Source organism: Asparagus officinalis, chromosome 7 (assembly GCF_001876935.1).
Source record: "Asparagus officinalis chromosome 7, Aspof.V1, whole genome shotgun sequence".
In the NCBI taxonomy this organism is placed as follows: domain Eukaryota; kingdom Viridiplantae; phylum Streptophyta; class Magnoliopsida; order Asparagales; family Asparagaceae; genus Asparagus; species Asparagus officinalis.
In genome coordinates this window covers 144,331,482-144,349,203 of record NC_033800.1, presented here as the reverse complement: position 1 = coordinate 144,349,203, position 17,722 = coordinate 144,331,482, and the positions used below count along the sequence as shown (strand labels likewise).

General features: G+C 36.1%; 1 protein-coding gene across 1 annotated transcript in view; it reads right to left on the bottom strand.

Moving 5' to 3' along the window:
* LOC109847899 (probable serine/threonine protein kinase IREH1) overlaps positions 280 to 17,722 on the bottom strand; it is a 30,129-nt gene continuing 12,686 nt past the window's right edge. Inside the window, exons 3-19 of the mRNA XM_020417130.1 lie at positions 16,739 to 16,800; positions 16,457 to 16,642; positions 14,893 to 16,269; positions 12,107 to 12,279; positions 11,638 to 11,875; positions 6,754 to 6,846; positions 6,526 to 6,666; positions 6,355 to 6,447; positions 5,236 to 5,449; positions 5,050 to 5,135; positions 3,232 to 3,320; positions 1,716 to 1,767; positions 1,574 to 1,630; positions 1,310 to 1,483; positions 1,080 to 1,157; positions 703 to 856; positions 280 to 604 (exon numbers count right to left, since the gene is read on the bottom strand). Coding sequence (XP_020272719.1) covers positions 773 to 856; positions 1,080 to 1,157; positions 1,310 to 1,483; positions 1,574 to 1,630; positions 1,716 to 1,767; positions 3,232 to 3,320; positions 5,050 to 5,135; positions 5,236 to 5,449; positions 6,355 to 6,447; positions 6,526 to 6,666; positions 6,754 to 6,846; positions 11,638 to 11,875; positions 12,107 to 12,279; positions 14,893 to 16,269; positions 16,457 to 16,642; positions 16,739 to 16,800 — 3,197 coding nt within the window. The 3' untranslated portion in view covers positions 280 to 604; positions 703 to 772. The remainder of the gene's footprint in view (positions 605 to 702; positions 857 to 1,079; positions 1,158 to 1,309; positions 1,484 to 1,573; positions 1,631 to 1,715; positions 1,768 to 3,231; positions 3,321 to 5,049; positions 5,136 to 5,235; positions 5,450 to 6,354; positions 6,448 to 6,525; positions 6,667 to 6,753; positions 6,847 to 11,637; positions 11,876 to 12,106; positions 12,280 to 14,892; positions 16,270 to 16,456; positions 16,643 to 16,738; positions 16,801 to 17,722) is intronic.

Below are 17,722 nucleotides of genomic sequence, written 5' to 3'. Positions count from 1 at the left end.
GTCAACGTCTCTCTTTTTTTCAATAGAACAACACTTAGATTGCACTTTGATACCCTAAAGACTCGCCCATTTCGGACCCCCCAAAACAACACGTGACTACAAAATTTCACAATTCCCGACCATTTCATCTGTTAAGGACGTGATCTAAATTTAACAGATAATAAACAGTGTCCTACCGAAGAGTACCAAAATTCAATTTTCTGAAACATTCGATATCAAAGGGACAAGAATAAACTTAAAGAGGAGTTAAGAGTTCAAACTAGGTGCAACTTTGGGGTATTAAAGCAGAATTAAGCCAAAGAAGAGCATTGCTAACGCAGCAATAAAAGAGGCAAAACAGGCAGCGCAAAATTTGCAATTGTATTGTGTAAGTTAGCCCCAGAAGAGCAAAGTTGATGGATGCAGCCCATTTTCCTTGTTAAATATGGATCTCATATAAAGGCTAACAGCAGATGGACAAACCCATCTCCTATTATTTTTTCACAGAATATACCATGGGCAGCCGAAAAGCCGAAAACCCAATAATGGCTACCAAAAAATTGGCGCTCCATAAATCAACGCCAATATGTTTGCTAAATGTGTCTCCTGTTGCCGGTTCCTGTCTCTGCAAAAGTAAAGATCATGGTTTCAGCATTGAGGAATAATACGAAAGAAATCTGAGCTTGAGCTTTAAAGCAAGAGCTCCAACTTATATTTACTTACATTTACAAGCTCTTCATGAGACCAGCAAGGTCTCCGGATGGATATTTTACAACAATAAAGAGGGTCACCCTCATGAGTTAGATTTTGATGGTGTTTCCTCTTTCCAGCCCTTTGTGAGCAGATCATAATTTATCGATGCCAGCTGCGAAAGATTCTGACCAACAAAGGAACGTGTTAGTGAAGAGATAATGGTTTGGAATTCTGCGTAGACATAGGGAAAAAAGACAGCAAAATACTACAATTCAGGTCTAATCATCAAGCAATTTACTTGGCACTCTATTAGGACCTTATGTACTTAAAAGCGAGCACATCTTGGGAGTGATACAATAACTAAGAGACCATAACTTTCTGTAGATGCCATTAAGATAAATATTTACCTTGAATGAGAAATTACTGAACGAGTAATTGACAGATGAATCTGATTCAAACTCTGCAAGACTTCCATATCCATCTCCCTGTTTAGTAACATCAGCCATCAACTCAGTTCAGGATTAGAGTGAGGCGGTGTAAGCACAAGCATGGAAAGGAGTCTAGGGACTTAAGCAGATATTTTGTAACATTTGAGTGGATTTTATGACAATCAGGATAATTAGAGGGCAGTTCATACCACTTCCTCATGATTATTGCTAACGTAACTACTGCCTCCACTCATGCTGTCATTATCACTGGAGTCCTCGTATTCACTGGCTTCATTAATAAATTCATCTGATGGATTCCAAGGGAAACGACTAGCAAAATAACTTGTATCAAGTGCACTGTCTGAGGAGGGAATAAATGCAGCCTGCAAATTTCTCAGCATCAATGGACCAACATTTTAAATCAATAGAAGAAAGGGATAATTCAGAATGAGAGAAAGGGTATAATGTAGAACCTTCTGTCTGGCAAGTGTATCCCAGTTGATATCTTTGAAAAACACATGTTGCTTCACCTATTAAACAAGGACTTTAGTGTTCTAGATTTGTGCATTTCAGAATTTTGAACGATGAAAAGAAGAAACTAGTTAAGCAGATCACCTCAGATGCTCCCCTAGCTCCAAGCCTCTGCTCAGGATCTTCTGTTAATAATCTAAAAATGTATTTGGAAGGAAACTTCAGAACTACAACAACAGTTGACCTAATCATTTTAGGGTAAGATATTAAGTTAATGTATGGTGCTATCTTATATGACAAACCACTTAAGTGAGAAAATTAAAATTGGCATATTAAAAAAACACTAAACTAAATGAATGATCTACTAGTAGTGTAATACCAATGGTCGAATAATGAGTACCCGGCTACAAGAATTCGGGCCAAAGATGCTACTAGATTGCATCGCTTCTGCAAATGTCTTCTAGCAGAAACAGAACCTAATCAAATGATTAAGAATCCTAATTATTACCCTTCTCAAATAAATGACTGCAAATCCTCATGAAGCCTGTAAATTCAATGATTCCATGGTGTGTAATTTGCAGAATTAGGAGTAACCTATAATCTTCGAACTATTGATCTTAATGTACAATTGCAATAATAGTTATCAGAAATACTCCCTTGTGCTTAAAATTTTTAGTTCGCAAACAAAAAAAATAAATGAATTAAATTAAGATATAATTCTTTGATAAATTCTCAACACTATTAAGGTTTAAAACTGTAATGGTGAAATAGAGTACGATAGAATGATGGCTTGAGTTTCAAATACTATAGTGTACATCTGTTAGGGGCTTGTTTGGTTGCATGTATCGCATGTAAACTGTAAACTGAAGAGAAAACATAGAATTGTCATATAGCGGGGTCCATCTTTTAACTTTCCAAATCTTCCCATGTTTCGTTGCATCTTTAGAAATCATAAAAGTTATGAGGTGGCACTTAAAGCTACTCAAATAGAAATCCCTCGAAAACATAAGGATTTTGATGGAAAGTGCAAATTGACCATGAATCCTTTGGATTTCAAACCAAACCAAGGAAAACTCAATTGGAAAGTTCCTATGTGGATGTGTCCACTTTCCATCTTGTGGCATAAATACCTCATTTTCACAAAGACACCCAAACAGGCCCTTACACGTGTCTTCATTGGCCAGGACAGTATTGCGCACAATTAATAAGAGATCTACGTCACTATAATATTCAAAAGGGAGAACAAACTGAAAGCTTTTGACATTTAAAACTGCTGCAAGATTGATGGAGGCATGAACCAGTGAAGTAACTAATATTAGAGAAGTCATGAGAATAATAGCAAGGTAAGTGATACTACTCTATCCAGCACGTATGACTTCGGAAACCTAGGAAATGAAATATCAGATGAAAAAAGTGGATATATCTCGCTCAAACATACTGAACTAAAAATATCCTAGATCAATTTATCCAGCTTTTAAAGAAGTATAAAATCAAAATCTACAAAATAACACTCAGGAATTATTAAGTCGGCGAAGACAGTAGACATATTAACATTCATAGTGTATTACTGCAGTCTAAATATACAGAGCAAGCCCCTTCCCCAGTCCACCAAAAGAGACAAATCATCTTAAAGAAAATTTTAGGAGTATTGGATGCTTACTTTTCTATAAGATCGTACGCTTCATAGCTCATCTCTTCAGGTACTTGAGGCCAAGGTATTTTACGATTCAGAATATTGTCAAAAATAGTCTACAAGAATAAAAAACACATAGGGATTAAACGAGTAGTTCTTTTCCATGCTAGTCAACAAGATGCCAGATGCACTATGTTATCATGGTATATGGAGTACAAAAATATATGCCCTTTCCTGTGAGCACAGCATTTACACATTAAGAAGTTTTAAACCTTCACTCAATCTACTTGATTGTCTTACAATATAATAATATTCAATATGACCTTTCTAGGAGCTGTTTCGAGTCTGGTTATTCACTAAAAGAAATTTACTAGATGGTATCATGACAGAGGCCAGTTAAGTTTAAGCTTCCCACTCAATTATTTCAATCAAAACTGCATTAAAAATGGGAGTTTTGTGGAACAATGGAAAAGCTAGAAGATAATTAGTCCGACCATTGGTTACGGCACCCAGAAAGTAGCATCTGCAGTTAACTAAAGATAGTTCTTTCATCTAGCAGGCTACATTGCATATCCAGTATCCAGATACTCAGATGCTTAATGTATCCAACGAAGACTCCTGTGAAATATCATAAATTTTATCACATGTTCGAGACATAACAAATATGATCCGAGCAGTGTTATATGGACTTGGGAAACAGATATCAAGCACCTCAATGTCCTAAAGTGTCCGACATAGCACTTTTTAAATATAGGGACAGGGTAACATGGAGAACATATGTAAATATAATTAAATAACATATTTATATCCCATTTTTATAGGAGCAATAGGCTGTATTATACGCTTCTTTTGACCTATCTCATTAAGACATAATTCAAAAGCATTCCAGATATTTTTACGGTTGCTTACAAGACTAACATAAAACCAATTTAACTTATTTACTTCCTTATTCTTGCCTTACAAATCCATTCCAGATTTTTTTTTTCTAAACTGTGCTGTTCTTTAAACATGACAATGTCATATTTTCTCTACATTAGAAGTGTGAGGTAGAAGACACGAGTCCAAGTGTCGCGTCAGAGTTTCCAAAGTGGCAAATTTGGTAAATAAAGTGTTCCTATCACTGGATCAAAAGGCAAGAAGTTAAAAATCCAATGCATGAATAAGGGGTCCATAAATCCATCAGATTCTTGGATGCATTACTATCTTTTGACCATTTCTTAGTAAAAATTATGTTGGCTAGCAACCTGATTGATCTGACTAGGAAATATTTTATATAGCATTATCTTTAACCATTATTGCCTTTACATTAAGCCATAAACACGTAATCTAAACTGTCATATCCACAATTTACATGTATCTTTGTTTTGAGAATTTCACATATGTGCATCCGTATAACGTCTAGAACGTCACTGTTCATAACCAACACCTGTACAAGTGCAATGCAGGCTGCAGCTAGAAGGTTGTGATAAACATACATTTTATACAATGATGGATCAATAGAGGAATATATATTTTGCACTAAGTTATTGCATACGACGATATGGCACCTGAAAACAAGTCTTACCCAGTAGTGTAGCATGGACACCTATCTTTAACCATTATATTGGACATGTGTCAAGAGCTGACATGTATATCGGACAGGAAACTTCTTATTGTGTAGTCGGTTTTATCTAAGTGATCTTTTAGAATTTTCTATTTGTCACGTGCATTATATCATGTCCATATTTCTTAGCTTATAAATAAATTGTGTTATAATGAGGAGTGAGGACATTTATACATTTGAGGTAACCTCTCCTCAGTGAATAATAAATAATGGTAAAAGTAATATGTAACGCAGAAATTAACCTGGGGATGCTCTGCATTAAAGGGTGGAATACCAACTAGCAGCTCGAAGAGAATAACACCAACAGACCACCAATCTGCACTCGCACCTGCAGAAAATAACTCAACGTAAGTATTAAGGCAAAAGTTCTTCAGCAGCAGTCCACTGAAAAAGACAAGTAACCATGATGTTGAATTGGTTTTACCAACCATGTCCAGTCCCTAGCAGGATTTCTGGTGCTAGATAATCCGGTGTGCCAACAGCAGAACGTTTCTTCCTTCTCTCTCGCTGATTCAGTTGCTCAGATACTGTTATCTGTGGTTCATCGTCTCCAAGTAATGATGAACCACTACTAACAGCTGGCCCAGATAAATCGTCAGTACTGTTTATGAGACCAACTTTAGAAAGTCCAAAATCTGTCAACTGTTAAGGGTGAGGGAAAGTTTTCATGAGGACAGATCAAGGAGAATAGCACCAACTATGGAGACAGAAATAATAGAATAAGTACACATGAGGAATTTGAATTTCTTTTAAGTTATTCTTCAGGTTTGAAAATATACTTTTTACCTAACTGGATCAAGTTAATTTACCCACATATTACCTTTTTATAATTCGGCTAAGATATACATACATCTTTACATGCCCAATACATAAGACAGTCCCACAACTTCCGCATTAAATCTGGAAATGAAAAATAAATAAACAATGGAATGTGCAATATAAAAACGAATGATGTCCTCATAATCAATACTGCTTTGGATTGAACCACACGTGCAGATATAACAAATTTCTCCCAAGAAGCATTTGATAAGCAAAACTTTTCTTCGTTCCATAAAAAATAAACGAGGATAACGAACCTACTAGAAGTCAGTGTAGCAAAAGAACTTCCGGATTAATTTCTTTGTGAGTGAAATAACCCAAGGTCAGTAGCCTTTTATTCAACCATTTCTCCGACTCAAGAGGAAGAGGATTGACTAGCTCATTTCCCCGGCAAGGCTGGAACTGCATTTAAAAGCACAGATTTCTCTTCAATCTAGCGTATAGCAAATACACTAACGCTGATTTCGTAATGACATTCTGTTCCAGGTCATAATCCATATAGGATTCAAAAAGTTGTTAATAGAGAGTAGACCACGAAGGGGTTTACGCGCTCGACCGTAAGGGAGAGGGGAAAGGAGGGAGGGCCATGCACAAAAATGTATGAACATGACAACAATGTGTTCCCATAGGATGTGTGATGCACATACTGGATTATGATAGCTCGGGCGATAGGAACAACTAATCCCAAGCCCTTTACCAACAAGTGGAGTGATTTTCATAATACTTACTTTGATATGACCATCATGTGCGATCAATAAATTATCAGGCTTCAGATCTCGATGAACCACTTGCAAGGAATGTAGGTATTCCAAAGCAAGAACCTGCAAAATACTTAAGAAGTAAATAAAGTGTAAAAAACACAGGAAAGATAACTTTTCTCTTGGCAGAATTGAACTTACAACTTCTGCTATATATACGCGAGCAACATCTTCATCTAGGCAGCCTAAATTTCTGAGCAACGAATATAAGTCCCCTCCATTCAAGTATTCCATGACAAGATATAGATTTTCCCGGGATGTAAAAGAATAGAAGAAACGAACCTTAAGCAAGCATATCCCGGTTAAAGAATAATTCATCAGTTAATATTGATAGAGAAGAACAATAAACTTTAATCCATAGCAACTCACCACAAAAGGATTCTGGACAGAGATTAAGATATCACGTTCAGCCAATATACTTTCAACAGCATTTTTTCGAATCATGTCCGCCTTTTTAAGAACCTGCAAATTATTTTTTTGCGAAACAAAGCATTAAAATCCGCCAAAAACAAGCTCACCAAATACCTACATGGCATAGTTGCATCACATACACAAACTGAAAAATATTGAAGTGGAATAGATCAAGTAATATGAGACAACTAAAATTGAAAAGTGTTATTTATGCATTCTAGTATACATATGATACTGGTTACAAGTACTTATTTCACTGATCATAAAAATTATCCATATAGCACGAATATTTAATCATCAGGCCATACCCATGCCTGCCACTGTCATATATCCAGCATGACGCTTCTGATACTCCTTACCTACCTGTGGACACTTCTGGCATGTAAATTTTACAATACATATTCTACATTTAATGGACTGTCTTAGTAAATGTGCTTTAACTATTGTCGTGCATGTTTAGTATACATTGCCCGTATGTAGAAATGACTTTCTTTCATTGTTCATGTAAAATTACATAGTTGTAGAATAGTCATTTCAACAAAGAGTATATACTAACCATAATAAACCTAGGGGATGTTTCACATAAAAGGTGAGATCAGAAAGCACCTTAATGGATATGTATGTCTGTATACATATGTACATAATACATACACATTATTATATATCCGTATGTATACATATATATTTTAATATACATGTGTGTCTATACATGTGTGTATGTACGCACGTGATTTGTTTTCAAAATTTTGATGGAATTATATTAAACAGGAGGGACGAAAATACGTATAAAGACTTGAAAGAGCTGCTTGATGGAATTATATTAATAGAGAACTCACAAAATATATTGAGGACTATTTGACGTGTCAACAATTGAAGACAGCACACCAAAGACCAACCAAATTTATCCAAAATTTGAATATACCAATTTGGAAATGTGAAAGGATCATCATGGACTTTGTTATAGCTTCGAAAATCTTTGAAACTGAATGATACTACATATATTATAATTACCTGGTTGATGGCGTACGTATTCTTTGTTTATCAGGAAAAAATTTCTATGGAAAGGTTGACAATGAATATATCTGTGAGATGTGAGATTGTAGAACACATCTATGTCAATGGTATAGGACAAAGAATCGAAGTTCACACAAACAAGGGAAAAGAAAGTGTTTACGGCTCTAGCGACCAAAATTATTTCGGTTCAGACTACTATCCATAGAAGAATGGACAGTTAGAGGAGAAAACAAAGGGAGACCAAGTCTTGGAGCATATTTTACAATGTTTTGTGCTTGCAATGTGTATCATTGGAAAGACTACATAACTTTAGCTAAGTCATACAATAAAAGTAATTATACCACTGTTGAATATAGCATGATATGAGCACTTATCTGGAAGAAATACAAAATTCTTATTCCTTAGAATAATGACATAAGAAGAGCTTTTCTGGACCAAAATTAGTGCCACAATTCTTTAATAATATTTAGCTAGTCAAACGAAAGTCTTCATGTTGCACAACATCTGTAAAAGAGCTACCTTCATGACATAAGGAAAGGACTCATGTTTAGGTGCTCAAGTATCATATATATAGAAATACAATGGAAGAATATCTTCTTGAGAAAAACAACTTGGAAAATTCCATGGCTCTTTGAGAATTGCGGTATTTCAAGTTTTAAGGACGAAACTTTTTATTAGGAGGGGAGAGTGTAGTGACCCAACTTTGTCCCCAAAGCTTAACAATTTCTATAAGTTGATATTGTGCAAATAGTTTAAAGTTGGGAGGTCTTTTGCAAATTTATCCTTGACTTATCCTCAAGAGTTTTGCTGGCACATTGAGACTATTTGATAGTTGAGGTCCAAAGATCTCATTAGAAGAGAGTGGAGGCTGAGGACACATGTCTACTCTATAATTCAAAATTATAATAACTACATAGTAAAATTAATCTTCACAATGTCAGCTCAAACTCTTCTAACCGTGAGAACCAAAGGAGAGAGTATAGGTTTTTGGTCAAATCTTCTAACACTAACCTCTCTGTTTGAGATCTGGTTGGAAAGTGGTGAGTAAAGAAGTGAAAAGAGAAAGGAGAAAAGAAAAATAGTACACTCCAAGATCAGGGACTTCTTTCCCTTTAATCTGTTTTGATTAATTTGTGAAACTATGAAGCGAACCGAAACTGTTACTGTTACAAATGACTAAGAATTTAGAATTTGAAAGTTTAGATAATTTTGTGGAAAAAAAGAAGAAAGAAATAAAAAGCTAACTCTAGATCCAACGATGTCTCACTAACAAGCACCGGCTATCCTGTAGCCGGGAACCCCTCCACCGGCGACCTCCCATGGCTGAAATATGGCCTTGGTGGTAGCCTAGGAAAAAAAAGAAGAATAAAAAATAACAGAGAAAGGAGGGTTGAGCACATAGAGAAGAGGGAAAAAGAAAAGATAATATAAAGAGGAGAAATTTTTCATTAGATCCCTGAAGCTATTAGGCCCTATTAATAAACCCTTCTAAGTGAAATAAAGCGTGTTTTAATAGTGAAAAGTTATCATAAAAACCTGAAGCTTTCAGGAGTTGTGTACATGGATAATGGTTTCTACCCCCATGAGATGTTCATAAACTGTTAATAGGTCCAAAATATTTAAAGAGGTATTATAAAATTAGTGGAAAACCATATGTGAACCTTTTCAAGGGTCTTGACTGCTATATGGATCTATTTGGACTTAGCCTATCAAGTGATTGCCTATAGTATAAGAAAGCCCACCTTGAATTGGTATTGACCTTATGTTTTCTTATACCATATGACCTGATTGATGTTGAGGAGGGATCGTTTTGAGAAACTTTGACAATATAAGGTAAGTTCATTTGATTTCTTACAAGATATAAAAGTAAATCTGATTTCACATATAATGTGATAAGTGATTTTAGTTTCATTCAATCTTAATTAATTGTGAAAATGCTTTATTTGAAACATTTTGAAGAAAATAAGTAATTTGAATGGGTTTCAACAGTTTAATGGATTCAAAGATTTTTCATGACTTAGTATTTGATAAAAATAGAGAAAAATGAAATCCGTAATTTTTTTAACTAAGATGATGAGATTTATGCTCGTCCGCTTGATTTAAAGTATTTATAATACCGATGAGTGAATATACCAATATTATTTTGGCAAAAGTGACGCGTTTTTGAAATCAAGTAATTTGACGAGTAATGTGTTTTCGGAAATAAGCAATTTGGTAAGTGATTTTGAAATCAAGTAAGTTGACAAAAGACGTGTTTCCGAAATCAAGTCGTTTGGCAAGCAATTCTCGATGTTTTCAAAACCCACCGAAAGTCCACTATAAACTAATGTGTTTGTGCCTACCATATGGTTTGAATGCATCTTTATGTGGCCCTTTTTGGGCATTTGTGATGTGGCTCATTTTGGGCATTTTTTATGTGGTCGGCGGTCTGTGGTAGTGTTACGTGTTCTGTTTCCAATAACTATGTGTTATGTGATGCCTTTTGATTCATTGAGATTGGAGATTCTGACATTTGACTGTGAATTTGAGAAAATAGCAATCTTTTGGTTTTGCACAAATTCAATAGTTTGTTTTCTTTCTTAGTATTTACCTTGATTTCAAAAGAGCCGGATTCTTGCATTACATGAACAACTCATCAAGATTGGAGATTCTAACATTTGACTGTGAATTTGAGAAAATAGCATTTGGTTTTGCGCAAATTTAATAGTTTGTTTTCTATCTAGTATTTACCTTGATTTCAAAAGAGTCTGATTCTAGAATTTATTATAGTGTATTCAGTTTGCATATAAGAAACAAATTTAAAATATTATATTCTTTCTTGAAGATAACAATAGTATGTTGTTCTTGGACCATATTTTGCTATTTGTTTTAGAATATTGGTGCAAAACTTATAATTCACTATTTCTAAGATTTTTTTTTTTTTTGGTTAGATATCCAGGAACTCTAGTGAGAAGTGCTCACTGAGCTTTAGCTCATCTCGTTTTCATTTTTTTCCAGATCATGAGTAGCTTTGTTAGAAGCTAGCTTTTTGGATATGACATTTTGCTCGGAGGGGTTATATGGGAAAACCTCTCTTCTGCCCTTTAGCCAATGACGTGTTTGGGTTAGATAAATGCTTATAGCAAATAAGCTTTGAGATTGTAGGTACTAATTTTATATATAGTTGCTCTGAACTTCTATCATCAGCAAATTTATATATTTTGAGAAAAGCTATGTAATATGAAGTGGTAATATGAAGTGTCAGGCTTGACACGTGCATGAGACTTGTCTTGTGCACTGGTCGCTGCTATCGCATACCTACTGCTATTTTTGGAGGTATGACACTTCTGGCATGTAAATTTTACAATACATTTTCTACATTTAATGGATTGTCTATGTATGGAAATCACTTTCTTTCATTGTTCATGTAAAATTACATAGTTTTAGAATAGTCATTTCAATAAAGAGTATATACTAACCACAATAAACCTAGGGGATGTTTCACATAAAAGGTAAGATCAGAAAGCACCTTAATGGATATGTCTATCTGTATACATATCTACATAATACATACACGTTATTATATATCCGCATGCATACATTTACATATTTAAATATACATATGTGCGTCTATACATATGTGTATGTAGACACACATGTGATTAATGTAGCTCATCCCAAAAATTTGGCTACAATAGTAAAACAAAGTTTTTATTACAGATTATAGCCAAATAGTAGAATATGACTAATAAACCTGGAAAATAATTCCAGGTTGATTAACGTTATTGCAGCCTTATCATAAGATTAAAATCTTGAAAACGATAAAGAGTGCAAGCCGACAGGGATTACCTTAATAGCAAATAGGTCCCCTGTTGTTCTTTTCTTTGCTAAAAAGACACGGCCAAATGCCCCACGACTAATAGGTTTTATGATCTCAAAATCATCGATAGAAGTGCGGTCCTTGTTTATAGGGTGCATGGGACTTGTTCGCAAGCTACGGACAACATCCTGTTCTTCATCCATCACAGTACTTATGGCATCAACCTTTTCAACATCAACTGCATCACAAAGCTGCAGGTATTTCTCCCTACAATATTGAACAAAATAAAATTTAAACAAAGAGCAAAGAACAAGCATGGCATTATATTCACTCTGGAACGATTTCATCAAAGAAAGCAAATTGATAAAACAAGCATGGCATTATATTCACTCTGGCGTGATTTCATCAAAGAAAGCAAATTGATAAAAAGATCAATACATAATGTTAACTTGGGCTTCAATGTGGCAAATGCTCGAAAAGCTGCAAAGCTATGCCTACCGATGAAGTTTCTCTATTCGTGTCCCAAACGTCTGTACAGTAAGTGCCTCGAGCTTCCGGCGACTTATAACCTCTTGTAAATCTTCCAAACATGAAACCAGATAAGGTAGAGAACGCTCATCATCAATTGCGGCATTTGCTATGCACCGAGCAATATCAGCAAGTTCAATAATCTGCGCATTTAGATTATGCATCATTTGTCAATGGCTTAGGAGTTGACTTTCTCATAACAATAAAGAAGTACATAATAAACAGCTTGCATAGCATCCACAAAATATTAGTAGGAAAACTGTCAACAGGATCATGTGTGCTTCAGTGCTTGATCAGAGAGCAGCTTCTCAAAAGTAAGGCAATACATTAAATCAACAAATAAGATGATATGAATAAATGCAGAATCAACAAAGACAGTGGAAGTTCTTTTTTCAGAAAATTCCTTCATATATTAATCCTCAAAAGAAGAAAACATCTCATAGTTCAGAACTTATCAAAGTAGGGAAATAAATGTGTGCGCGCATGTAGAAGATGCAACCAGACAGGAACTGTCACTTCCTTCAGTTTGTACTTTGTAGTTCATATTAATTTATCTAAATGCAAACACACTATCATTGTAGGAGCCCTTCGCCATAAATGGGTCGGCAAAGAATGTGATTCAAAGTAGGGAGAACTCCACACACAAAAAAAAAGAAAAAAACAACTGAACGAAATATAGCAACTAGCAATAACCCCTGATGGCTGATAGCACTGGCCATGGTAAATATGGGAAAAGGAGGGCCCTCCAAAAATGGATAAGCCATTAAGTCGAGATAGAGGGAAAGTGAGGATTCAATGTCAAATGCCAGCCCTGTTTTTTATGTCCAGCCCCAAATTTAAACAAAGAATAGTTTATAAATCAGTGACTCTGTAAGCAAGGACCTCAGACGCAAGAGTGTTGTTCCAGTAAGTAAAATCAAAGAATTCATATCCAAAGGTCAATGCAATTAGAAATGACAGCTCAGTTTACCTTTCTGAGTTCTGACAAATGTGGTAGGCAATAGTTAAACCCACCTCACAACCATAGATAGATACATTAAATTTCCTACTTTTGAAGAATCAATTAACTTATGGAAGTTAGAACTTTCTCTAAAAATTAATGAAAGACGTGTATCAAGTGATGAAGTTAAAGCAGATGCCTGCTTTGCTAGACTTTTAGCCAAGCTTAGTTAGGCCTAACTGGGGTCGAGCAACTTGTGAATCCTACAGCATGATCACTAGATTTATAAGGCTTTCTTTTCCTTCGGTCCGTTTGTTTTCTCCCCCTTTCCAAATCATGGAATTAAGTGTGATGCAAGGGGGTTTCAGAAGCAATACCCATTACACCATTTCAAGTGAATTTTTTGAAAGAGACCGATTTTGAAAAGTATTTAGCAAAAACAACCGTTTTGCTAAATATTTAGAAAATTTGACTTCTTTTTGGTCAGCTCACCAAGGTGGCTAAAAAGAAGTCGATTTTGCAAATTGTGAGCTTCAAAACACACGGGCCCGTGTGTTTAGGCTGGCTAATCAGATACTTAATACACATGGGACTAGTAGTCCCGTGTGCTTCACCACCCAGTAGCAGCCAAGAAAACAAAAGCTTCTGCCATGGCCGAAAGTACCAAGTGGAGGTAGAAGAAAAGTAGAAAACAAAAGAAAGTAATTCTGATTATTAAATGCCTTGTGACTCGTGAAAGGGGTTTCATTTGGGTATTTGCAACTTGGGAAAAGAGTAAAAGCCAACTGACCTCACAAACATTTACAGGTGGCATCAAAATTTGATTTGGATATTTGGTCAGTGAGATGGGTGCACAATGGGTCCCACAAAGGGTGGGGAGAAGGCATTGGGGCGTAGCTGGGCGTTTTTCAAGAGGGTGTTCGGTCGGTTGATTCTGCCACTTTTCTAGTTTCTGCTACAGTAAACTCATGAGAATTCTGGAGTGTACTAAGTGGCTGATTAGTGAGCTCTAAACACACAGGACCTGTAGTCCCATGTGTTTTGAAGCTCACATTTTGTAAAATCGACCTCTTTTTGACCAGCATTGGTGAGCTGGCTAAAAAGAGGTCAATTTTGCTAAATATTTAGCAAAAAATTGTTTTAAAAATTAGTCTCTTTCAAAAATTTCTCCTTCTGACAAAGATGGTAGGCAATAGTTAAACCAACCTCACAACCATATATAGATACATTAAATTTCCTACTTTTGAAGAATCAATTAACTTATGGAAGTTAGTTCTTTCTCTAAAAATTAATGAAAGACATGTATCTAGTGGTAAAGTTAAAGCAGATGCCTGCTTTGCCAGACTTTTAGCCAAGCTTAGTTAGGCCTAACTGGGGTCGAGCAACTTGTGAACCCTACAGGATGATCACTAGATTTATAAGGCTTTCTTTTCTTTCAATAATTTGTTTTCTTCCCCCTTTCCGAATCATGGAATTAAGTGTGATGCAAGGGGGTTTCAGACGCAATACCCCTTGCACCATTTCAAGTGAATTTGTCATTGTGCTGCAATGGCACTCGCAATTTGTAAGGCTTTCAGTGGGTAGTAAAATCCGCCTTATTGTTCATACAGTCTAAATTTTATAAAAATGGGGGACCAACCATGCAATAAACCAGAAATAACTAGGTAAAGTGGAAACATAACAAATACTTGCAATGGGAACTATGATGAACACAATCCAATGTGTATAACAGAAGGGAACAAGATTCCAATTAAACAATGAAGAAAATAGCACTAATTAGATTGAAACAGAACATATTTGATGCTGTAGGAACTACCTGTGGAAGATCTTCTGTTTCATAAAGTGCACCTTTTCCAGTTAGAAGCATGTCTATATGACTCGGCGTAGGCGTCGTTAGAGGAGAGCGAGGAGTCATGCTGCCCGCAGATGAGGTGGCCATACCTTGATCTGATTTTGGACCAAACCGGGTCTTGCATGTCATTGGCGGGAGATTCTTCATGTCATCAAAAATGGAGTTATCTGCCTCTTGGAAACAATCAGTCATATCAGCAGATCCTCTCCTGGACCAGTCACTAAGCTTTTGAGAAATGACATCAGACTCTTCGGTCATGCTTGAGCTAGACATTTTTGAGACATCTGGACTTCCAACGGCATTAGGCAGGTCTTTCTGTGTACAGACCTCTATCATGTTCTCCAGGGTCTCAGCAATTCTGAGGAAACGTTCATCAACACATAAACCCTTCTGGTCGCATCTGTCAGCAACTGTGCAAACCCTTGAATGATCCTCCACATACAGCGTAGGAACATACTCCTCACATATGCGGCACATTATTGACCCCTCCTCAGAAAAGTTCTGTTGATCCCAGTTTCCACAAGAAAACTTGCGCTGATGCTTGGGAGGACCAGAAGTTTGAACATTAGAATCTACAGAACAGGATAACTCAGGTTGATTAATTACAATTTGGTTGGCATCAGCATTTCCCCCCCTATTTAAAATACAAGAGGGATCCTCTTTCTTGTTAGACGGGTCATCTTTGATGGGCCTAGCTTCTTTCTGGCTTTTCTGCACAGGAGAAGGAAGAGGCCGCCAAGAAGCTATGCGCTCTCTGTTTGGAGACTCCTCTTCTTTTGCAATTACACTGTCATGCTGTGAGAAGAAATTTACAGGTTTTATCTCTTGGCTTCTTTTCCATTTTAAATTATGTTGCTCCTGGCTATACGACTTCCTTGATGAAGCTGCTTCAGTTAAGCTCCTCGTAACAACAGTGTCTTTGCTATCCTTCCCTAGTCCAGATTTTATCTTTTTATCAGCAGAATGAAGGTCCCGGAGATCCATAACCAGTTTATCTTCAGCAAATACACTCTCCTTGTGAAACTGAAGCAATCTTGTGCATCTCGTTAGAATGAAAAGCATGCGAGTGTGAAGTTTCTTCAGCACACCCATGGGAAGCTCCTGACGTCGATCATCCAAATCATGAACTATGCCTTCACACTGTAGCCAGAATTCCCCAGGTGTCATAACATCACAGCTTCGAGCAAGTAATAGCAAGTCTTCCAAAGTTTCTTTCCACTCGGGATGGGTTTCTGCATGCTTTTCCATTATCCCAACCAAATCCCCTGCAAATACAGCCAAATCTGAGTTCACCTCTTCCTTTGCTTTTTCAAATTTCACCTGAATGATTTTCAATACCTCCTGTATAGAGCAAAGAGAGAATGAGAAAGAATAGATGATTCTCTTCAAAGTATCCATGTGCAATGAGTAATAGTGTAAAAGATGCAGAACAATTAGAATAGAGTACCACAGTGTAAAAAAGAACCACATCATCATCTAATAAATGGAAAGGAGAAATATTCTTCAATGAAATGTAGCGTGCTGTTACCTTGGAATTATATAAACCCCGGGGCTTCCAGAAAGGAAATGGGCGTACCCCTTTAGAATTCAACTCATGAGAAAAACTTTTTATATCGCCAGGAAACTTTTTCCTAGGTGCACTTGTAGCCTGCATTATCTCTTTAAAACGGGGGGATTCGGATTCCTTTGGAGTTTCACATGCATCATGAGAAGACTGTATAACAGGTACATGCATAAACAATCCCAGAATAAACAGAAATGTCTAAAACACATTGTTGCTTTCATGCAAAAAACCAAACTGCCTGATTACCTCTGCCTCTAATGCACAAGCAGCAGAATTTTTTCCATCTTCAGAATGATTCCACGAATTTCCTGAGAGCTCAATGGAGTGAAAAACCAAAAATAAGTTAAGGATATATAACTACCATAGAGTAGAACACAGAATATGTTAGGTCCTTTATTTTGATGATGATTTACAAACACCATTATTGTTGCTAATCATGTATTGAGCTATATTGTAGATTACAATTCATTAGCACTATGTAATGGAGGATTGGATGGGTATTGAGCTATATTGTAGATTACAATTCATTAGCACTATGTAATGGAGGATTGGATGGAATATGAGCTACAACGATGATATGTAAAGGAGTGTAATGGAGGATTGGATGGAATATGAGCTACAACGATGATATGTAAAGGAGGCGGAGGCAAAGTGATGAGGCAACGTTTAACAAGAACATCATATGCAATAAAGAAGCTTCATCAACTCAAAGCAATATCAAGACTCAAGAAATGTATTTCTATGTGAGAGATATTTGCTATTTTATTTTCTCTCTAGTACTTAAATGTAGGCAAGTAATTGTAGATTTCATTTGAAGCTTTTTCGGATATCACACACACACTTATACTCTTTCAAACTCATTTTGTGGTACTTGTGTCAAATAATATTTCTCACAAATACGATGACCTTTTTGCAAAATTCCTTTTCAAACAAGTATGTCAAAATGTTTATAAACCATTCGCTAAGTTTTACATTTTTCTGAGTTTATTTGATTATTTTTAACAAGGCTCAAAGTTAATTTTTTCTGTGTGCATGTTTATGAGTCGACTCATGAACAATATTGAGTCGACTCACAAACTGCTGCGTAGTTCTCAATTTGCTTCTGATGAGTCGACTCACAACATCATGAGTCGACCCGTCAGGTTGAGTCGACTCATGTCTGTCATAAGTCGACTCATGAACTGCGCTGGAATATGTGTTTTGCTTTTGCTGAGTCGACCCATGACTTAA